The sequence below is a fragment of the Engystomops pustulosus genome, chromosome 3 (assembly GCF_040894005.1).
Source record: "Engystomops pustulosus chromosome 3, aEngPut4.maternal, whole genome shotgun sequence".
In the NCBI taxonomy this organism is placed as follows: domain Eukaryota; kingdom Metazoa; phylum Chordata; class Amphibia; order Anura; family Leptodactylidae; genus Engystomops; species Engystomops pustulosus.
The window spans coordinates 132,452,013-132,473,140 of record NC_092413.1 but is presented as its reverse complement, the minus strand read 5'-3'; the positions used below and the strand labels follow the sequence as shown (position 1 = coordinate 132,473,140).

Here is a 21,128-nt window from a genome sequence, read left to right as displayed (position 1 = left end):
CCACATGTGGCTGTGACTTGTTTTATGGGCGCACAGCGAGGTGCAGAAGGGAAGGAGAGCCCTGCAGCGGCCAGGATTTTAGTTTTCTCGTTGCCCCCTTTTGAAGGCTATAAAATTTTCGCTTTTTCGTTATTGGGGCCATGTGACGGCATTTTTTTTGCGGGATGAGATGCTTTTTCCATTGTTACCATTTTGGGGTTGGTAACACCTATTGTTGAAAATTTAGGAACTTTTTTTGAGGGCAGGAGTAGAAAAGCATCAATTCTGTACCGGATTTTTTACTTTTTTTTTTTTTTTTTTTGGGTGTTCACCGTATAGCCTAATAATCATGTTATCTTTATTCTATGGGTTGATACGATTACGGGGATACCAGACATGAATATATTTTCCTACGTTTTACTAAATTTGTCAAACAAAACCCTAATGTGGGGAAAAATCTATCATTTATGTATTGCCGTCTTCCAAGTGGCATGACATTGTTACTTTTTTGGCTACGGAGCTGGTTGATGGCTTGTTTTTTGCGGGACATGTTGTACTTTTTTACGGCGTTTATCGTGGGGGTTCAATAATGATTTACTTTTATTCTACGGGTTGTTACGGACGCGGTGATACTATATATGTGGGGTTTGTGTTATGATTTAGACTTTTATTTTGAGTTATATGTCTCTTGATATGTTTTGGGGGTTTGGGGCATTTTTAGTGATTTATGACTTTCTTTTTTTATTGAATAACTTTTTTTTTTACTTTTTCACTTTTATACCATGGGACATGAACAAGCAATCATCTGATTTCTTGTTCATGATAATATTCTGCAATACTGATGTATTGCAGAGTATTATCAGTGTCAGCCTATACACTTGCATAGGCTGGCACTGTGCCAGTAAGATGACGTCACAGACGCCATCTTACCGGCAATTCTTGCAAGTAACTCTGGGGTCCAGATCGGACCCCAGAGTTGCTATAGCAACGATCGGTGCCCCCCGAAAAAGGTTCGGGGGGGGGGGGGCGATCGTGGGGGAAAGACCCCCCAGATGCATGTTAGATGCAGCGGTCACGCTGACCGCGGCATTTAACGGGTTAAGCACCCGCGATCGGAGACAACTCCGATCGCGGGTGTTACACTGGGGTGCCGGCTATTAGTTACAGCCGGCACCCCGTGTTTCCCGATGCCGGTTTGGCTCTGATCCAGAGCCGAGCCGGCATAAGCGCCGTTGCGGATATATCCGCCACTGAGCGCTAAGTCACTGCGCTCCGTGGCGGATATATCCGTCACGGAGCGTGAAGGGGTTAATGCATTTTTAAAAACGCTTCAAAAACACACTGTGTGACTGTACACAAAAACAAAAAAAGTGTACACCTACATTCAGCTCAAAATAAAGCTTGACATACACAACAGATTTCAGGAAACAAAGCATGTGGATTTATACCATTTTCTGAAGGCCATCAGCTCTATTGAAAAGTCTGGTCTTAGGGCTCTTTCACACTGGCATTGTTTTTCCAGTCTGTGGTTCAGTGATTTTTCATGGGTGTGTTTTCATGCTGGCTGTTTTTTATTCCGTTGGCCTGTGGAAAAATAAATTTGAAACCTGTCCTATTTTTTATTCATGGCTGCAGATCATGGAAGTCTATGGGTTTGCACAAAAAATAAATAAATGACAGGTCCGTTTTTTTTCCCCATTGTTAAAATAACCCCCTAAACTAAATATATTTCCATAAACTGCCATTAGAGAGCCCCTATCTCTTCATTGTCCCTCTACATGCCTGTAAACCTAAGCAATGAGGTCCTAAAGCTGTATGCAAATGACCTGTGAAATGTCCAATGAGTCATTAGCATATTCAAGCTGTCCAGCTTATTCATGAGTGGGAGGCACAGCCACACCCCCAGTGCATGACTGACAGCCTGTATAATGATGTGAGGCTGTATAATGATGTGCTTCCTGGTGCTGGCGCCCCCTGCAGCCTGTGTGTGCCTGTGTGTGTGTATAGGAGAGATACAACAGCTCCAGGATGCAGCCATGTGTATGGCAGAACATGTCAGGTACCTTGTGTAGCTGATGTCTGTGTCTCTCACATGTGTATTAGGAGGATGCAGAATGTCAGCAGATGCAGCACTGATACCAGCAATACTTTACTATACATTACACAAAGACATGAGCAGGGGGAGGAGAGGGGAGGGGTAACGGGTGACATCACTGCCTCTGACCATGTGACCAGCCTCATTTACATAATAAAGAAAATATGATTTTGCAATGATTAATGTATGAATTGACCAGATAAAGGCTGGGATGGGATCCTTGTGAGCTGCTCCAACAGGTTGTAGTGACGGGACTAGTGACACAGACCTGATGACAGGTGTCCTTTAAGGCTGGAAAAATCAGGTGTTATATTTTCAAACAATGTTAATTGGTTCATTTTTATTTTTGTGGGCATGGAGGCAAAATAGAGACAAAGTGAATGTGCCCTTATGTGGAAGTCAGGTGCTGTCAATCATAGTAATTCATGTTTGAGGACAGATCTGCATTCCTTCAATGCAAGCCCAGACCCTCATGACAACTGTCACAGAAGAAGCCAATCCTGAAAACCCTGATGTGTGGCCCTATACTGTTGGGATGTAATGGATTATTTCATCAGTAATTCCTTTTTTAGTGACTACCTTGTGCTATGATGCTCATCCATATCCCGTAAGAACCTCTGCTTTCAGAAGCCATTTCCAGTCCTACAACGTGTAATTTCTACAGAACGGTTACCGTCTCTAGTCTTGTTTCACAGTCTGCTGTGCCTTGACAGCTGCATAGATTATAATAATTGTGTTGGCTTCATTGCAGGAGCCTTAAATACTTCCCCTTAGTTCCATTTATCACATATTGTAGGCTGAAATGCTTACGTTGTATTCTCAGTGAAGCGAGCATGTGTTCATAGATGCTGGGGATAAACAGACGCCCATCTCTCTATTACACCTTCTGCTGGCCAGCATCCTTATATACTACTCCTCCTGAGCTCTAAACTAGTAGCATGTTCACCACACAACGGGGCAGATTTATCAAAAGGGCCTTAAGGCCACGGTAACACAATCCGCTAGGCGTCCATTCATAACGCGATGCTAGCAAACAGGGGGCAGTCCTCGGCCCGAATGGACATACAGTCTGACCATACATACACGTCCCCCATACGTTCGTGGGAATGTAGCCTTAGTTTGTCTAGTTTGCTGCGCCACAATATTGAATTTTCTGACGCACTTACTGAATATTCTGGCGCAGACACACCTCCTTTTACCGAGGGGACTCCCCTTTTTTGTAGGTGTTGGAAAACAGCCTAAAATTGGTCTCAGTAAATGTAGCGCATGGCATTTCAGGTGCAAATTACTCTAGTTTTCTGGCATTGAAAAATCTAAAAATCTCACTGGCTGATACTCCCCTCTTCCCTGTGTAAAAAAGTGTTTGTAAAAGCTGTCTAAAAGTGTGTACACAGTGGATAGATAGGAAAGGATTCTACTAATAATTCCCTTTTGTAAGGAGTTAGATCATCAGAAGTAGGATGTTAAAGGGCATCTACCACCAAGATGAAAGACTGTATGCAAATGAGCCTGAGGGGCTCCGTGCTCCACAGGTGTTAATGGAGCCTGGAGCCCCTCTGGCTCATTTGCATATAGAGGGTCTCCGTGCTCCACAGGTGTTAATGGAGCCTGGAGCCCCTCTAGCTCATTTGCATATAGAGGGGCTCCATGCTCCACAGATGTTAATGGAGCCTGGAGCCCCTCCGGCTCATTTGCATACAGTCTTTCATCCTGGTGGTAGATGTACTTTAAGCTTCTTGCAATTTCATATGTCTGCTTTATTATTGGCTAATGCCCCTATGGGCGCTCTCTTTTTAACAAATTCTATATTTCTACCCGGGTACATAAATTTTTCTTGATACAATTTCTTATTGAAAATAACTTTTCAACAAACTGTGCATAAATGAGTATAAGAAGCTTTATTGTATATATTATCACAGCATAGCGCATTATTCTCCTCTTCCCTCATTTCATTACCCTGAATCCTGAATCCCCGAGGTGACATTACATAGAAGCTGTATGCAGGGCGAGCAGTAAATGATGGGAGCAGTCTCCTCCCACAAACTGTGAGAGTACAGCAAACTCACAGACACTTCAGAGGTGGGAAGTGCTAGAAAATAAATATTATAAATCACATAATGCCCAGAATCCGTGTTTACTGAAGTGTATGCTGCAAGGTCCTAATAGCAATGAACCTGTGATGGCCTGGGCTATTGGTCATTTCTGGCTATCCCAGCACAGACAGTAGAGATGTGGAGCGAATGGGAGGGAAAGGCAGGAAGCTTTTAGTGTTCATTGATCAGTGTGTGCATGCGTCCTGAAATATTAATAGTAAGGAATTCCTGTTTTTCCTTTGGAGGTGCAGACAATGTGCTCATGGCAGCAAGCATGGATAATTGGAAATGAGCTGCAATGGAAACTCCTTTGTCAGAGGTAAGACTGCTTAATAATGTATCTGTATGTAGCTAAACCTTCTGAGATGTTAACCTAACACGTTGGGCTCCTGTCACACTAGGTCACTACATGTAGTAGCTGGTGCAGTGACGCAGACCAGCCAAGGATATCCATTTACTAGTATATGTAACACCATGCATTCAGCTGGCTGACTATATAATAGTAAGCTAGTGGTAGTAAACTTTACCACAAGCTATTATAGAAGATACAAAAGTATTTTATGTCTTCCGATGAAAGGTTTTTTCAGTTATTTTCTTGAAATATGTCTCAGATTAGATTTATAAAAATGTCATTTTTTGGTATGAAAGCAGCTTTTTCGTTGAAATAATATCTTTACAGAAACGTATACTTAATGAGGCTTTACCTTTTGCAGCCCAGTAGAACTATCAGGGCATAGTACACACAGTGAGTCGTGTCCTGGATCTATCCCAGTTTCCTGGCACATGAGTGATCATTGTCTGCTGGTTACAAGAGGAAGTGCACTGCATTACTTGAGCTTTTTATGGGCCTCCATTTATCATTGGGGAGGGTGTCTCCTGTCCATACACTTTTCTTTTTGAGAAGGGTGCTGCTCTGATTTAGTGCCTCTCAAGCAGATGGACATGGGTAGGCCTTGTATTCCTGATTCATGCCTAACACGTAATGCTACATTCTCTGGCGATATTCTCTTATTGCTGATTGTCCCATGAGTTAGCGGCAGGGTTATCACCTCCGTCTGTGATAATGTAACCGCAGTCTACACAGTAAAGCTGAATAGAGCACAGGAGTGGTCAGCCTATCATATGTATTTAGCTTAGTGATTTTCCACTCTGCTTTTACAGTATCTAAGAGAAGAAACATAACTTTTACTAACCAGTTGTGTAGGACAGCACATATAACAAGTCTATGTTGACATAGGAGAGGGATGTTAGTGGGAAAAAAACAAACATAAAACCCCCATTTCCTTCCTGGCAGATGTGTAGCCATGGAGGAAAGATGGTCCCTACAGCATTTGGCGGCTGCTGAGTTCTCAGAGTTGCAGTTAGTTTACACAATGAAGGACACAAATTTTCATGGAATTGTTTTTCTGGGGTTTTGCTTCTGCTTGTAGAGTTATATATGTTATTATTGTCTGTTAACCACTGGGGAGCACATTATGTCCTTTGATCCCGGGCAGCAGTCCAAATACACTGTGTAATTGCCGTATGTTATTAAAGGGCATCTACCACCAGGATGAAGGATTGTATGCAAATGAGCCTCTGAGATTGACGCCTATGGAGCCCCTCTGGCTCATTTGCATACAGTCCTTCATCCTGGTGGTAGATGACCTTTGAAACATACCTAGATTGTTTTCATGTGCAGTCTGGGCATAATTTCTGAAACACCCTAATTTCATTTACCTGACTTTCATGGTAGGAGGTGTGTGTGTTTTTTTATCATCTATATCTTTTAGGAAAGCTATCCTCAAAATGAAGCATGAATAAACCATACTGTTAGATCCAGGCAACTTGACTGTGGTCATCTTCTTATATTTGTTATCCATGGCCTCCTTCCTTCTAAAATTGAATGGGAAAATTATCCAAATGAGCCAGAAGGGATACTGGGATGGTTCCCTGATCGTCTCCTTTCTGCAGATTCACAGGCTGATAAACTGCCTCTGCTCCCGCAGCTCTTCTCCCCTTCCTCTGCCTGATGCGATCTCACTGCAGCACAGGAAGTTTCAGCAAACAGTGGGAGGAGGGAAGTGCTCCTAGAACCCTGTAACAGCCTATGAGTCTGAAGCATGGAGGGGCTCTGGTAACACTCCCAGTAGGCTTTTAGGCTCATTAGCATAATGTTACAGTTGATTTTAGCAGGAAGGAGGCCATGAATAACAAATATAAGAAGAGGACAATAGTCACAGTCATGAGGCTGCATTCACACATGGCCGTAACACATGCGTTTTCAAACGCATCAGAGCAGCTGAGAAGAGATTTGCCTAATTACTTTGCTGTCAAAATTGCTTATATAAAACGCATGCGTTAACACTATGTTAATGCATGTGTTAACATCACGTTAATCGCATCAATCCAGGTCTTTATCTTGTAATTCTTGCATATAAATGTTATAGGTAAAATTATGATGTTATTCACTGATGTGTTCTCACTCTCATTTAGTGAATAGCGAATCTTATCTGGAATCAAAATGAGTGATGTTCAGGCAACTGTGGAATTTTCAGTGGAGCTCCAAAAGTTTTATAATGTGGATCTATTTCAGAGAGGGTGAGTATCATACTCTGGTTTGTAATCTGGTTTATTTCCTGTTTTTTGTATGTTTAGTTCTGTGCTTATTGCCTATATGAGAATGCGCCTTCCGGCACGTGGTTGCGAAATTGCAACATTTTTACATTGCATAAGTTCTCTTAATATACTTGATTTCCCCAGCTAACTATTTTTTTTTTTTTGGTTCCAAATTTTTTTATTGAGATTATTTCACAAATATAACAACAAGCGTGGCAGCACAGTCATGAAGAGATTAACACAAGAAATGCATTTCCTGTATTTGGTTCTTTGTTTCTGGCAAGAACGCTGGTTGTTAATTAAAATATGGCCAGCCCGACACCTTTGTTGTACTGTGATATTGCCATTCATTTCCCATTTATGTGCCGTTGTATGTTTGTTTTAATGTGTGTTTTAATGCACATGTAAAGTATCTTGTTTAAAATGTACATAACATTTTAGAAACCATGAAGTAAATCTTTTTAAGATTAGGAATAAACAGCATCAAAAAATAAAAATAACACAAGCTGATTTCTTAGAATAAAATAATTGCATTAGAGGCAGAAGGAGAAATGCAGTTTCCCTGTGACTGTTAATCTTTTGCCAGACCTGTCCTGCAGTCACAGAGGTGTAGGTTTAGTTAATTCTTCTATTGTAATATTCTTGGCTTTACATAGTAACTGGAAAACATAATTGGCCGCAAAGAATCAAATCTAAATCAGGAACACCTCAAGCGGCTTGCTTACTGCTGTGCTTTTTTTCACTTCTCTTTTTAGATTACCATTTATGTTTGCAATACATTTATTTAATGTGCTGATGAAATGTAAGATCCACAGTATAGCAAATATATTAATACTATACCTCCCCACTTTGGATTCTTCAAACGGAACCTGACGCCCCATTTTTCACAAATACAGCTAGTGGCAGCTCCCTATAGAGCCCATATAACTAACTAACACCCTTCTTTTAGCTAAAAATTGTTTTCCTCAGACCCCATAAACACAACTTTATAAACTTGCCTTGCATAAATATAGTCAAATCTACAGTGAGTCAGAGGGGGCATGGCAGGGCATTCCCCATCCCTTCTCAGCATTCAGCACGTAATGTCCCGTGACCAGGGTGACTTCATCCATCTAAGGTCCTTTAGCCTTCTAACATTAGCAAACTGTAGCCCGTGCATATATTTGATCACATGAAATCACAGCTGCCTCCATTGAGGCTTGGGGAGGAATAGAATTCCATGTAGGCATATGCTGTGATTTTATGTGATCAGGTATATGCATGGGGAACAGTTTGCTAATGTTAGGAGGCCCAAGTACCTTGGATGATGTCACCCTGATTGCGTGACAAGTTTTGAAGGATGTTATGTGGAATAAAAAGTAGTCAGCAATCGTATGACCTGTACACATATCTGTAATATGACTCAGTGCTGGAGTAGTTTTATAATGTAATCCCCAATTTGTAGAAGGTGTGACTAGACCCATAGAACATGCCCAGCATATAAATAATGGTATATTCAGTCGATATAGAAGTATAATGTTGGAGAGATCATAATGTTGATGTACCTCACTGTGACTGCCTGAATATACTCTATGGAGAACTCTGATGAACTTCTCAAGTCTGAGATGTTCTATTCTACGTATTTGTTGTTATTAGATGCTTATGTAAAATGAACAGGTTTACTGAACTGGTTTATTTTTCTTATCTTTTTGTGACCAAGCAGTTTGTGTCTGTTTAGTTCTGACAAGTCTGTCCACATAATGTTTATACAGCAAATTTTCAGCAAATCTTACATACATCATGTGGAGAGAGAGAAATGCAGCACTTCCCCCAAACCCCCTTTTCCACCTAGACATGTTCTATGCTGGGGTTCTGGCCCAGGTGAGCACACGGTTGTGTGAATGAGGCCTTGGGAAGTACAATTTGTCTAGTGCTCATACAGCTCTTCAAAGAGAACCTGCCAGAGCAATTCCTGACACTAAACTACCCACTGGTGCTTATTGACCGATGGTTTAGCGTCACCCTGTAGTTTTCCCTCCAAGGCCTAGCCCCAGGCTTTTGTATTGCTTTTCTAAAATGTAACCCCACCCTAAAGGTTTTTTATAGCAGAGATGGAGGGACCTCAAATTTAGGACACTAAAGAACTATAGTTGATTTAGTGCCCCAAATTGCCTTAATAGGCTCTTTTTAAACTGGGAAATAAAAAAGTAGTTAATCTTCACTGTTTATCTCCATATCTTTTAGTGTTCCTTATCACCATGACTGTGATAAGGAATACTTGGAGTTGGACCTCCACGAATCTAAAATTGTTGTCCCATGAGGGTAACCCCATTAAATAGCAGTAATTCTTAAAGGGGGTTTTACATGAGTATGAATATGAATAACCCCAGGGGTGTGGGGGGTTACCCTGCTTCGGCTATTGGTTCCCACGTCTCTCCAGTACTTTTGTTTCTGGATCCTGTAGCAAGGGGTCGCGGTACCCACCTCTTCCAATGATGGACGTTCTGTGCCAGTCATTGGATGAAGCGGGTCCTGTGATCCCCAAGAACATCTGGTAAGACGCAGGGCCCAAAACCGGAAGTATTTAAGCAACCAGGGGTGCGGAGTGGTTCTTTCTTACTCCAGCCGCTTGGTTGTTTCCCATATTCAGATGCTGTCTGGCATGTTACATTATATGTATTACTTGAGATTGTTGTAAATTATGAAACAACTGTTAAATGTCAGGACAGGTGTAACGTTGCAGAAGACATAACTTAATTATAACTATCATGTGTGCTGCTAAAATGGTAGCTGGAAAGACTCTTGGAAATGATAGCTATTTGTCCTCTTGCTTGGATCAGCTTTCATTTTAACAGGCCCCACTCTATATGAGATGTTATTTAGTCTGAAAGGAAAGATAGAATTACAAATACATTTGGTAATCAAATCATCAAACATTTGTCAGGAAAGTAAATGAAAAACCATCTGTTGAATCATTAGTTTTTAGTATTTATGTGTTCATACAGTAATAATGTATGGTGGTTTCAATACCGTATATTCCGGCGTATAAGACGACCTGGTGTATAAGACGACCGCCCTACTTTCCTGTTTAAAATATAGAGTTTAAGAAATATTCACCATATAAGACTACCCCTTTTCCAACGCATACAGTAGTATACAGCACAGCCCCCAGTAGTATACAGCACTGCCCCCAGTAGTATACAGCACTGCCCCCAGTAGTATACAGCACAGCCCCCAGTAGTATACAGCACTGCCCCCAGTAGTATACAGCACAGCCCCCAGTAGTATACAGCACTGCCCCTAGTAGTATACAGCACTGCCCCTAGTAGTATACAGCACAGCCCCCAGTAGTATACAGCACTGCCCCCAGTAGTATACAGCACTGCCCCCAGTAGTATACAGCACTGCCCCCAGTAGTATACAGCACTGCCCCCAGTAGTATACAGCACTGCCCCCAGTAGTATACAGCACTGCCACCAGTAGTATACAGCACTGCCCCCAGTAGTATACAGCACTGCCCCCAGTAGTATACAGCACAGCCCCCAGTAGTATACAGCACAGCCCCCAGTAGTATACAGCACTGCCCCCAGTAGTATACAGCACAGCATTAAAAAATAAATAAACTTATATACTCACCCTCCGGTGGCCCCGATGTTCGCACGGCTCGTCTTCAGTGTTCCGCGCCTAGCAGAAGAAAGAAGACGGCGCGGTGAGTATGTCCCATGCGCATCTTTTTGAGGCTGCCGGCAGCTTAGCCGGCAGCCATCGCTGTGAAAACACCCGCGATCGGTGCTAGCACCGATCGCGGGTGTTACCGGTAAGCCTTTGCTGCAATATGCAGCAAAGACTTACCGGCTATGGAGAGGGCTCAGCCCGTGAGCCCTCTCCATGCAGCGCGATCCGACCGCGATCGTCTTATACGCCGTCATTACCGGCGTATAAGACGATTACCGGCGTATAAGACGACCCCAGAGAAGACAGAAGATTTTTCTGTCTTCAAAAGTCGTCTTGTACGCCGGTATATACGGGTGCTTTATGTAAAAAACAACCAACCACCTTTAGCGGTGGAAACATAATGACCTCTCCATACATTGCGGGTGTCTGCTGCATAATGCACTAATATAGATCTAGTGAATTGCTAACATTCTTCAGTGCAGTACATTGTTCCAACGATCAAACCTCCCTGGGCTCTAGTACCCTAGGCAACCTATATGAACTAAAAATGAACTAAAAATGATTATCACGTATGGTGCACTCTTAACGGAAATAAAACATCCAAATGTTAATTTCAACATACATTAAAATTTAAATAATAGTGATCAAAAGTTTGTATAGCCACCAAAACGCTAATAATGAAAACATCAGCTAATCTTGCAGAAAATTACACTTTTTACCCAGCCCTGTGCCCACAAAAGTATGGAAGAGTGGGTTATTGGTGTCAGAATGGGGCAAAACTCAAATAACCAAGGGTCTGCTAACACACTAAATGCCAACATATGTAATCTTAAAAGGGAACACGTGTAGTAAATCTTCATTCATAAGACATGGATTAAAGAAAATTAACCATTAAAGAAAATGAATAGACCTGAGCTCTCCTGTGTAGAATAAGTTTCCTCATCCTAGTAAATACTTTATACTCTACCTGAGGGTGTTGTCAGTTTAGTGATAAAGGGAACCTGTCATCAGCATTATTAATGTAAACCTGTCACAAGAAATGTGATTTTTTTCATTGGTGACAGGTTCCAATAACCTATGCCAGTGCATTTTAGAGATCAAGTGCCCAAATCAAAGTCCATGTAATTATCGCAAAGTACCATCAAGACTATTTAACCTAAATTATCGACAATACCAATCTATAAGGGACATACAATACTGCTGTATTACCAGTACAACAAGGTAAATATAATTACTGATACAATCACATTGATAATAAACAGAACCCCATAGAAAGGCCAACATCACCAATAATATCTCTAGGTAGAAGCAAATACAGCAAGAAATGTTACCGCCATACTGTGAGGAATATTACCTGCATACTGTGAGGAATATTACCTGCATACTGTAAGGAACATTCCCTGCATACAGTGAGGAGTACCGTATTACCGCCATACTGTGAGGAGTATTACCGCCATACTGTGAGGAGTATTACCGCCATACTGTGAGGAGTGTTACCGCCATACTGTGAGGAGTGTTACCGCCATACTGTGAGGAGTGTTACCGCCATACTGTGAGGAGTGTTACCGCCATACTGTGAGGAGTGTTACCACCATACCATGATGTATTTTAACCTTACCGTGAATAATTTTCTGCTATATTATTACCACCATACCTTTATTAATCTTGCACGAATACAGTGATGCTGTTAGCTGCTAATAGGTCAAATATTACCAGTATCAGGGGCAACATGAAGAATTTGGGAATCTATTTGGCAGGGGGTGTGTGGAGTAAAGTGTGTGTTGTGGGATGGAGGATGTGGGCAGGAAAGCTACAAGGAACCAGTCTTGTGAATTTTGGATCAAATCACCACATTTGACAGCCGTCTTTGGCCACACACACACGCACAACACACACACACTGAACATATATGTGGCCATGGAAAGCTATCATACAGGGCAATTTGGGACACCAAACAATAAAGCCACCTGACAGGTCCCCTTTAAGAATTTACAGCTTTGAACACTGAACTGCAGCCTGTGAAAAACACACAGAGCAGCTCCTTTTCCCTCCCTCCTACTGAGTGACTGCACTTATGACTTATCTGTACTCCGCAGATCCCGCAGTTCCGCCTCATGCTCCTCCCAGGCTGCAGAGGAGGAGGAGGGGGAAGGAGGGAGGGAGTAGAAGGGCAGGCACTGACCTGCTGCTTTTTCTCCAAGACAGCACTAGTGAGCACAGAGCAGGAATTTCCTGCCTGGCCTGAGCTCCAATGCTGAATATAGAGAAGACAAGGGTGATAGGGCAAATGCCCACAGAGAGGGCTCTGCGTGCCAATGGTTCAACACTACTGGCCTATGCTTTTGCAGATTTAAAAGTGCCTTTGTCAGCATTCTGAATAATTTCAGTAGTTTATAAAAGTTTAATTTGCATTACCTGGTTCCCTGCCAGCTGCATGTGATGAGTCTCGGGGGAGGGGGAAGCTGCAGCCTGTGTGTGTTCATATCAGGCTCCTTTCCTCCACACTCATCCAACTCCCTCCCCACTTCCTGTCATCTGCATTCAGCAGGTGGGGGGAGGGTGTGGAAGAGAAGAAGAAGAATATAAGGAGACACAGGCAAACACAGACTGCAGCTGCCCCTCCCCCTAGGCTCACCACGTGCTGCTGGCACGAGACAGGTAATGTAAAATAAACTGTTATAAAGTACTGAAATTATTCAGAATGCTGACAAAGGCTTTTTCAAAATCAGCAAAACATAGGCTATTGTACCTGACACCAGCTAAAAATTACAATCCTGATGACAGGTTCGTTTTAAAGTGTAACCATTTTAAAAAAAAACTCTTGATATGTTGTAGGGCAGGTAATTTTAAGCCCTTTTGCAATTGGATTAGTCACCCGAATTTTGCTCCTTCATCTTGTATTCTGCACATTTCCCCTAGATGTCAGTGATCTCTTGTATGGCTGTTGCTAGGCACATTCTGTCTTCACAGTGGAGCAGACTAGGGAGCTAGAGACATGCCCCATCCCCTTCCCTGCAGTCAGCTGTTCACCTCATGGCTTAGTGCTCCAGCAGTTATGTGCTGACAGGAACACTGACTAATGTAATAACCAAACACCTGAACTCTTATCTCTCCCTCAGCTTTCCCTACACTTGTGTATAAATAAATAATCCACATATACAGAAACTACAGCCTCCCCTCCCCCCATCGCCTCACACAAGGAAGTGGCAAGAGTCACTTTCCAAGCTGTCCTCTCATGTTCTGTGCCCTCATGTGCTGTGCTGGAGTTTTACTTAGATACATAGATATGAGATAGATGGATAGATAATTAGATACGAGAGATAGATAGATAGCTGCGGTCTGATTGGTCAGCAGGCGCTTGTGAGGTGACAGGAGTCAGGCCTCACCCCTCCTTCTTGCTGATTGTAGTTTTTTTGAGAGCTGGAAACCATGGTTGCTATCGGCCAAAAGAGGTACTAAATGAGGACTGAGAGGCAAAATACTTTGAGGAATGATTCCCTGGGACACCTGGAGCAGAATTATGTTTTTTATTTTTTTTTTTTTTTGCTCAGAATGACGGTTACTTTACGCTTACAATGTAATTAAAGAAAATCTATCATCAAAATCCAGCATAAACCACTTGCTCATAGATCTAGGCACTGTGACTGTGGCAATTTTTCTTAAATTCTTTAATTTGTTATCCATGGCCTCTCTTCTTCTAAAATCAACTTCTATAATTATGCTAATCAGCCTTCAGTGCTGTAGCTTCACAGGCAGTTACAAGGAGCAGAGCAAGTCTCTGCCCCCACCCCTCCCACAATTCCGGCTGCCACTAGATTACACTTGGAGGAGGGTGAGAGCAGGGGGTTGGGTGAGACATTGGGGCAGATTTATCAAGCTGTCTGAAAGTCAGAATATAACAGCTCAGCTTCCATTTTACCAGTGCTCATGAATATTTTAAAGGGGAGCTGTGATTGGTTGCCATGGGCATCTAGGAGCATTCTGAGTTTCAGACAGCTTGATAAATCTGCCCCATTGTTTAGGGCAAAGTATGGGTAGCCTTTATATTCCATTAGCATATATACCGGTATTGGCTTACTTTATAGAGTTTATCATATTATATTGTCTAGTATGGCTAATAAAACTGAAGAGGCTGAATAAGTACATATTGATTCACTTATTAGCATATCACTTAGAGCCATTATATGATGAGTTATGACAAGGTGTGTGATCGACCTGCTGTTCCATTCATTAGGTTAAATCTGAAGAATGTAAATGCCCTTCCAGGACCCTCCTGCCCTCCAGAATCCATAAGCAGCTTCCTGTCATTAAACAGTCCATGAACTATTTGTGAGAACGGATGTAGGATGTAGATATAAATCCCATTATATATTATTATTGACAACCCCTTTAATGTATTTTAACTATGTCTTGTTAACTACTAGTGATTGTTAGTTGTGAATGAGATACCGACCCATCTCATAAGTCTCATGTGTTCTCACTAACCTTTAGAATATTTCTCTCCGCTTCCTATTTGGTTACTCACATGTTCATTTTTTTTTTTAAATGCTTCCTGGTACTTTTCAAGTTGCCTTTATTATAGTGTCCATTGTCCAGCATATTTTCTCTGCTTTTGCTGGAGGGTTAAAATAAAAATGGCCATTTGAAAAGCGCATGTGAAATTTTTTAGCTTTATTGTTAGAATGTCATTGCACTTCTTTGTGGCCTTCCCTTAAAGCGAACTGGTGACCTAGAAAATACTGCAGGTAGCTTGTTATAGAGCAGTCCTACAGAAGCAGCAATCTTTTCAGGCAGCTTTACATGTATGCTCTATACAAGTGAATAGAGGACTTTAAATAATGAAATTAGTTTATTATAATACAGAACATTCCCTCTTCTACACAGTTCAATCCCATCATAATTTGGGATATAGAGTAGGCAACATTATAGCCATTACCTTTTGTAGGGATTCAAATCTATTAAACTTTTTCTAATAATAAATTGTACTTTGTGTGTTACTTCAGATTCTACCAGCTCCGAGCATCTATGAAAATTCCACCACGAATTCCTAACAAGATAGAAGCCAGTCTTCAGCGTGTCACAGGTGTGTATGTACATGTTACATATGTTGTGACTGCTCAGCTTTCTTCTCTGTAGTCTCAGATCTACAACAAATATCTAATAATCGTATAATAAAGCGAGAGGAAAGAAAAACATAACCTGTTTTAAGTGTCATATTTTATGACCGCTGTAGTGTTTGTTTACATTGTTCAATAGAATATCTGTACTCTACATCTTGTGTTTAATCACGATGTGCATCTCTTAGTTATACTTTTCTTTTCTCTCTATGGTAAGTTTAGTGTTCTAACCTGACAGCACCCTTGTTGGAGTCTTTGGAATGATACCTGCCCTCTTGTAGCGCTTCAGACATAGCTTTATGTTTCATTAACCTTTAATACTCCTTCTAATAATTGATCCATAACTAAGATAGTTTAACATTTTAAGTTTAAAGGGCCAGATTGACAGGATGCCAACATGCCCTAAAATAAAGTGTTCCAGTTTAGCACTACCCAATATCTTATATCTTAGACACACTTAGTACAGTACACTATGGTTTCTATATCGGAGTTCATCGGGGACATCAACAACCATAGCCTTACACAATGCTAATATATGTGAAAATAGCCATGTCATAAAGCTAAGGTGGGGAAGGTGTAACTCTATTCATCTGTCATGAAAGTTATTAACTAGATTTATGTATTAAACGGAATCACCACAGTCTCCTTTCCCTTACATATTTCATGTCCTTTCTGCAGGTAGCATGTTATGGAGCAGGGGTAGGTTAGCAAATTGATATGTAGTTTTCTGGGAAATGATTCTGCTGCCTACAAGTAAGAATTTATGTATAATCTGCTCAGCTCCTCCTGATCTATACCATGTTTAATCTGCTCAGTGCCTTCTGCTCTATAACCTGATGTATAGTCTGCTCTATAACATGCTATCTGCAGGTAGGACACCATGTACAGTCTCCTCAGCTTCTTGTTAATTTGCTTGTAAATGGGTCCATATACTCCTAGTGACTGATAGATACTAGAGAGCGCAATATGTTTTGCACTTTTGTTTCTGCTAAGTGGGATATGATCTATTGGACAGAGGTCGGCAGCATTTGATTATTGTGTTGATGATTTACACTCTGGATAACATGCACCTCCAGCAAACGCATTCTCTCTCTTCCCTGACAAGGCCACATTGATATCCTGTATATGCATCTCAGATTGGAGTTTCCCGATCCCGATGCAATAAAGTGTTACATGTAGCTTTATATCAGACAGAAGCAGTATGGACATAAACATCATATAAAAGCAAGAATGCTGGGATTATCATTGATTCTGGTCTGGTTCAGCGGTTTGTAAAAAAACCCAAGGCATATCTATTCTAGAAAACAACAATAATAATCAAATCGGGGAATTACAGGACTTCAGACAGTACATGCCTTCCAGCAGCTTCCTCGCAGCCAGTCAAGCTTTACAGAATGATATTCGGGATGCCTGGAATAGCTGTACACTGCCAGCTGCAGATACAACCCAAGCTTCTGTGTACAGAGTAATACAGCAGACCACCGGGTGACGGGATTGTATTTTGCATCTGATCTGAAATAGATTGTGAGGACAGAATGGGAGCTTGAAATTGAGTTCTTGTAGGATTTCATTAGCTCTTTTCTCCTATTTAAAGGCAAGACAAGTTAATGAGGTATTCCAGGAATAAGCATAATTAATATTCAAATGGGTCATTAAAAGATAAGCTAATGTGTAATAAGTTGTAAAATTTTGCTCCCCTCAGCAGAAAATGCTGTGGACATACACTGTAATGAAGAATTAAAATGCTACTGGCCCTTTAATCAGTCCTGTGACCCTTTGAGAGAAGACACAGGACCGAAGACATGTCCACATCACGTGTCCTGCACCTGCCTGGCCATGTCATGTGATCATCACTAAGTTTGGCTGTAGTCGGTTGGTTGCAGTGCATTCCGTATGACCAGTGTTGTGGTGAGACCCATCTCAATGAAGTAATAAGCAGTGATGGTAGTTACACACATCATTACTATGGTAACAGAGCAAGAGAGTGTGTTACATCATCATGTAGTTGTAGTTTCCAGTGGCGGCCATCTTGAATATAATTCTGCCTAGTTTAGAAAGCCCATAACATTTTGTGAATCTTTAAAGCTCCATTTTGTGATTAATGACATTGAGTTATGTTGTATTCACTTATTTATAGCACATGTTTTTGTAGCAGTTGTCATATTCCTGGAATACCCCTTTAACTGATTTTTGGAGACACGTTAAAAACTATTTCAGAGTCTTGTGTAAATAGCAATCCTTGCTTTTGATGAGTGTATCATTTACAATCATAGCATATGTTATTTTATGATGCTGCATAGTCTACGGTTAGAGCTGTCTTGTTATCTGTGATCCTTTCAATCAAAAACTTGATAGAGATTATTTATTAACATTCCTGCAGCTGTTTTCTATGAGATCAAGTTCAATGAAGCATTGAGTAAACGATGATGTTAAGGCACATGGGGGGCAGATTTTTCATAGTGACTCCTTCATACCATATTTCTGCTTTAATTTCCTACATTCTTTCCCCCCTGCAACTCTTTACAATTAGCATTACGAGTAGTATATGAAACCTCAATTGTAATAAACCATCCTCATGATGTTTAATGGGCAATCTGCTAGACTATGACTCAAATAAACAGAGGCTTCTATGGAAAGGCCCTTGCACATCTCCTAGAGCCAGTAACACTGTTTATTGTACAGTGGGTCCTGATGATGTCAGACAGACCCCACTGGGTTACAAAACTACCTTCAAAATCTGAGAGAACTTCTCAAAGTCCACAAACAGTCTCCAGCAGCAGCACAAAGTGCCTGTTATTGCTGAGTGTTCATTTTTGTCATTTGTAAAATTAAAAAAAAAATTAGATGAATAAAGTAAAGCAACAATTATACATTTCACCACTTTTTTAAAGTTATTATTACTATACAAGAACTTGCTTAAAATTTGTTGAGACATTGGCATCTGGAAGTGATAACATTTTTTATTTTTTATTTTTTACAAACGTGTAGCAATGTTTACATTCTCTTCACTCTGTAGTCTATTTCCTCAATAGAAAATAATGTAAATCACTGTTATTTTATAGGCGATGACTTGGCCTTCCCAGCATCAGTACAAGATACTGTCATCTGCAGTAAAATTTTCCAAATTTTGTACAAAAATGAGGAGGTAGCCGTCAACGATGTGATGAATTTTAAAGTAAAGATGCTTCTGGATGAAAGGAAGGTAAGAGGCTTACTCTTATGAAGAATATTTTAAGCAGACTTACCATATATACTGGAGTATAAGCCGAACTACCTAATTTTAACTGAAAAACTGGGAAAACCTTTTGACTTGAGTATAAGCCTAGGGTGGGAAATGCTTTTGTCACAGCCTCCGGCCAGTATAAAGCTGACCACCCGATATCCCCCAGTATATAGCCTACCAGCCCCTGCCCCCCAGTATATAGCCTACCAGCCCCTGCCCCCCAGTATATAGCCTGCCAGCTCCTGTCCCCCAGTGTATAGCCAGCAGCCACTGTCCCCAGAATGAGGGCAGCAGCCACTGTCCCCAGAATGAGGACAGCAGCCACTGTCCCCAGAATGAGGGCAGCAGCCACTGTCCCCAGAATGAGGGCAGCAGCCACTGTCCCCAGAATGAGGGCAGCAGCCACTGTCTCCAGAATGAGGGCAGCAGCCACTGTCCCCAGAATGAGGGCAGCCAGCCCCCTGCCCCCAGAATGAGGGCAGCCAGCCCCCTGCCCCCCCAGAATGAGGGCAGCCAGCCCCCTGCCCCCCCAGTATGAGGGCAGCCAGCCCCCTGCCCCCCCAGTATGAGGGCAGCCAGCCCCCTGCCCCCCCAGTATGAGGGCAGCCAGCCCCCTGCCCCCCCAGTATGAGGGCAGCCAGCCCCCTGCCCCCCCAGTATGAGGGCAGCCAGCCCCCTGCCCCCCCAGTATGAGGGCAGCCAGCCCCCTGCCCCCCCAGTATGAGGGCAGCCAGCCCCCTGCCCCCCCAGTATGAGGGCAGCCAGCCCCCTGCCCCCCCAGTATGAGGGCAGCCAGCCCCCTGCCCCCCCAGTATGAGGGCAGCCAGCCCCCTGCCCCCCCAGTATGAGGGCAGCCAGCCCCCTGCCCCCCCAGTATGAGGGCAGCCAGCCCCCTGCCCCCCCAGTATGAGGGCAGCCAGCCCCCTGCCCCCCCAGTATGAGGGCAGCCAGCCCCCTGCCCCCCCAGTATGAGGGCAGCCAGCCCCCTGCCCCCCCAGTATGAGGGCAGCCAGCCCCCTGCCCCCCCAGTATGAGGGCAGCCAGCCCCCTGCCCCCCCAGTATGAGGGCAGCCAGCCCCCTGCCCCCCCAGTATGAGGGCAGCCAGCCCCCTGCCCCCCCAGTATGAGGGCAGCCAGCCCCCTGCCCCCCCAGTATGAGGGCAGCCAGCCCCCTGCCCCCCCAGTATATACCCCCCATCCGGCTCTGTGTTCCTCCGGCTTATACTCGAGAATATATTATATCTACTTGGGAACATACTTCTAACAAAATGTCTTGTTCACAGATTGAGGAAACGTTAAATGAGCTGATGTTTCAACTTTCTGTTGACCTGTACTTCACAGACACAGACTATTCGTAAGTACAGAACATAAAGGAAATGTATCTCTAATGCTTGTTTAGACTGATTAAAAAAATATAACAAAAAGTCTAACCTTTTATAATGAGTTTTTTATTTATTGAAGATATTTTCCCTCTCTTTTCTGTCCATGATTATGAGTGCTGCCAAATTGTCCAGTAATGGCTATGACATCTCTACTGTCATTATTGATGTAATGTTAGTGTTTTCTATAGAGGTGTTATCTTCTATATGTAAATGTAATGACTGCCGCATAAATAGCCCTATAGGGTTATCAAAAGTGAATCTATTAGTAGGCTTAGTGGACGTAGTATAATTTGCAGGATAGAGTACTTTTTTAAATTCATTTATATATGCACTTGAGCATTTTTTTTTTTTTTTTTTTTAGAGAATATGACTGATAACATAAAATCTTTTTCCCCCCACTCATGGTTAGTGGTTGGATAAAGCCATTTGGTGTCAAACTACTGCTTTTTTCTTTTTAAATCGTAATGACAACCAAAACACAACAAAAAATTGCAAATGATCCATCCAATCCAAAAAAGACCATGAAAGCCAAAATGTATGTTTATTTTTGAGCGCACATAATACTGTACCTTGTTTGGTCATTTGCTGGCAACATATTTCCTATAAGGTACACTATGGTTTACCCTTGGGTTGTCCCAAGTATGTATTTTCAGGATTAGGGATAACTAGCTGATTGGTGAGGGTCTGACTGCTGGGATCTCCACCGATTACAAGAATAGGACCCCAAATTGTCCGGAAAACTCAGGTCTTGCTCCTACTCATGTTTGGAGCAGCTGGATGAGCATGTGACCTGACTGCATTCAGTTGTATGGAAATTATGGATAATATCCGTCCACAGTGCTAGGTTCTCTCAGACCACTCCCATACAGTCAATAGAGTGTCAGAGCGCATGCTTGTATAAGAATAGGGTCCCGTTCCAGTGATCAGTGGAGTTCCAGTAGTCAGGCCTCTATGGATAGAGGATAACTTAAAAGGAACCTGTCATCA

The 21,128-nt window shown here is 42.3% G+C and overlaps 1 protein-coding gene across 5 annotated transcripts in view; it reads left to right on the top strand.

The window, feature by feature from the left end:
• FAM135A (family with sequence similarity 135 member A) overlaps positions 1-21,128 on the top strand; it is a 73,568-nt gene that overhangs the window by 23,677 nt on the left and 28,763 nt on the right. For 4 of the 5 annotated variants that reach the window (XM_072142178.1, XM_072142176.1, XM_072142179.1 and 1 more), the window contains exons 2-6: positions 4,413-4,486; positions 6,643-6,747; positions 15,423-15,502; positions 18,599-18,738; positions 20,043-20,113. In XM_072142178.1, the coding sequence (XP_071998279.1) occupies positions 6,671-6,747; positions 15,423-15,502; positions 18,599-18,738; positions 20,043-20,113 (368 nt within the window). In that variant the 5' untranslated portion in view covers positions 4,413-4,486; positions 6,643-6,670. The remainder of the gene's footprint in view (positions 1-4,412; positions 4,487-6,642; positions 6,748-15,422; positions 15,503-18,598; positions 18,739-20,042; positions 20,114-21,128) is intronic. The other variant, XM_072142177.1, reaches the window with a different exon arrangement.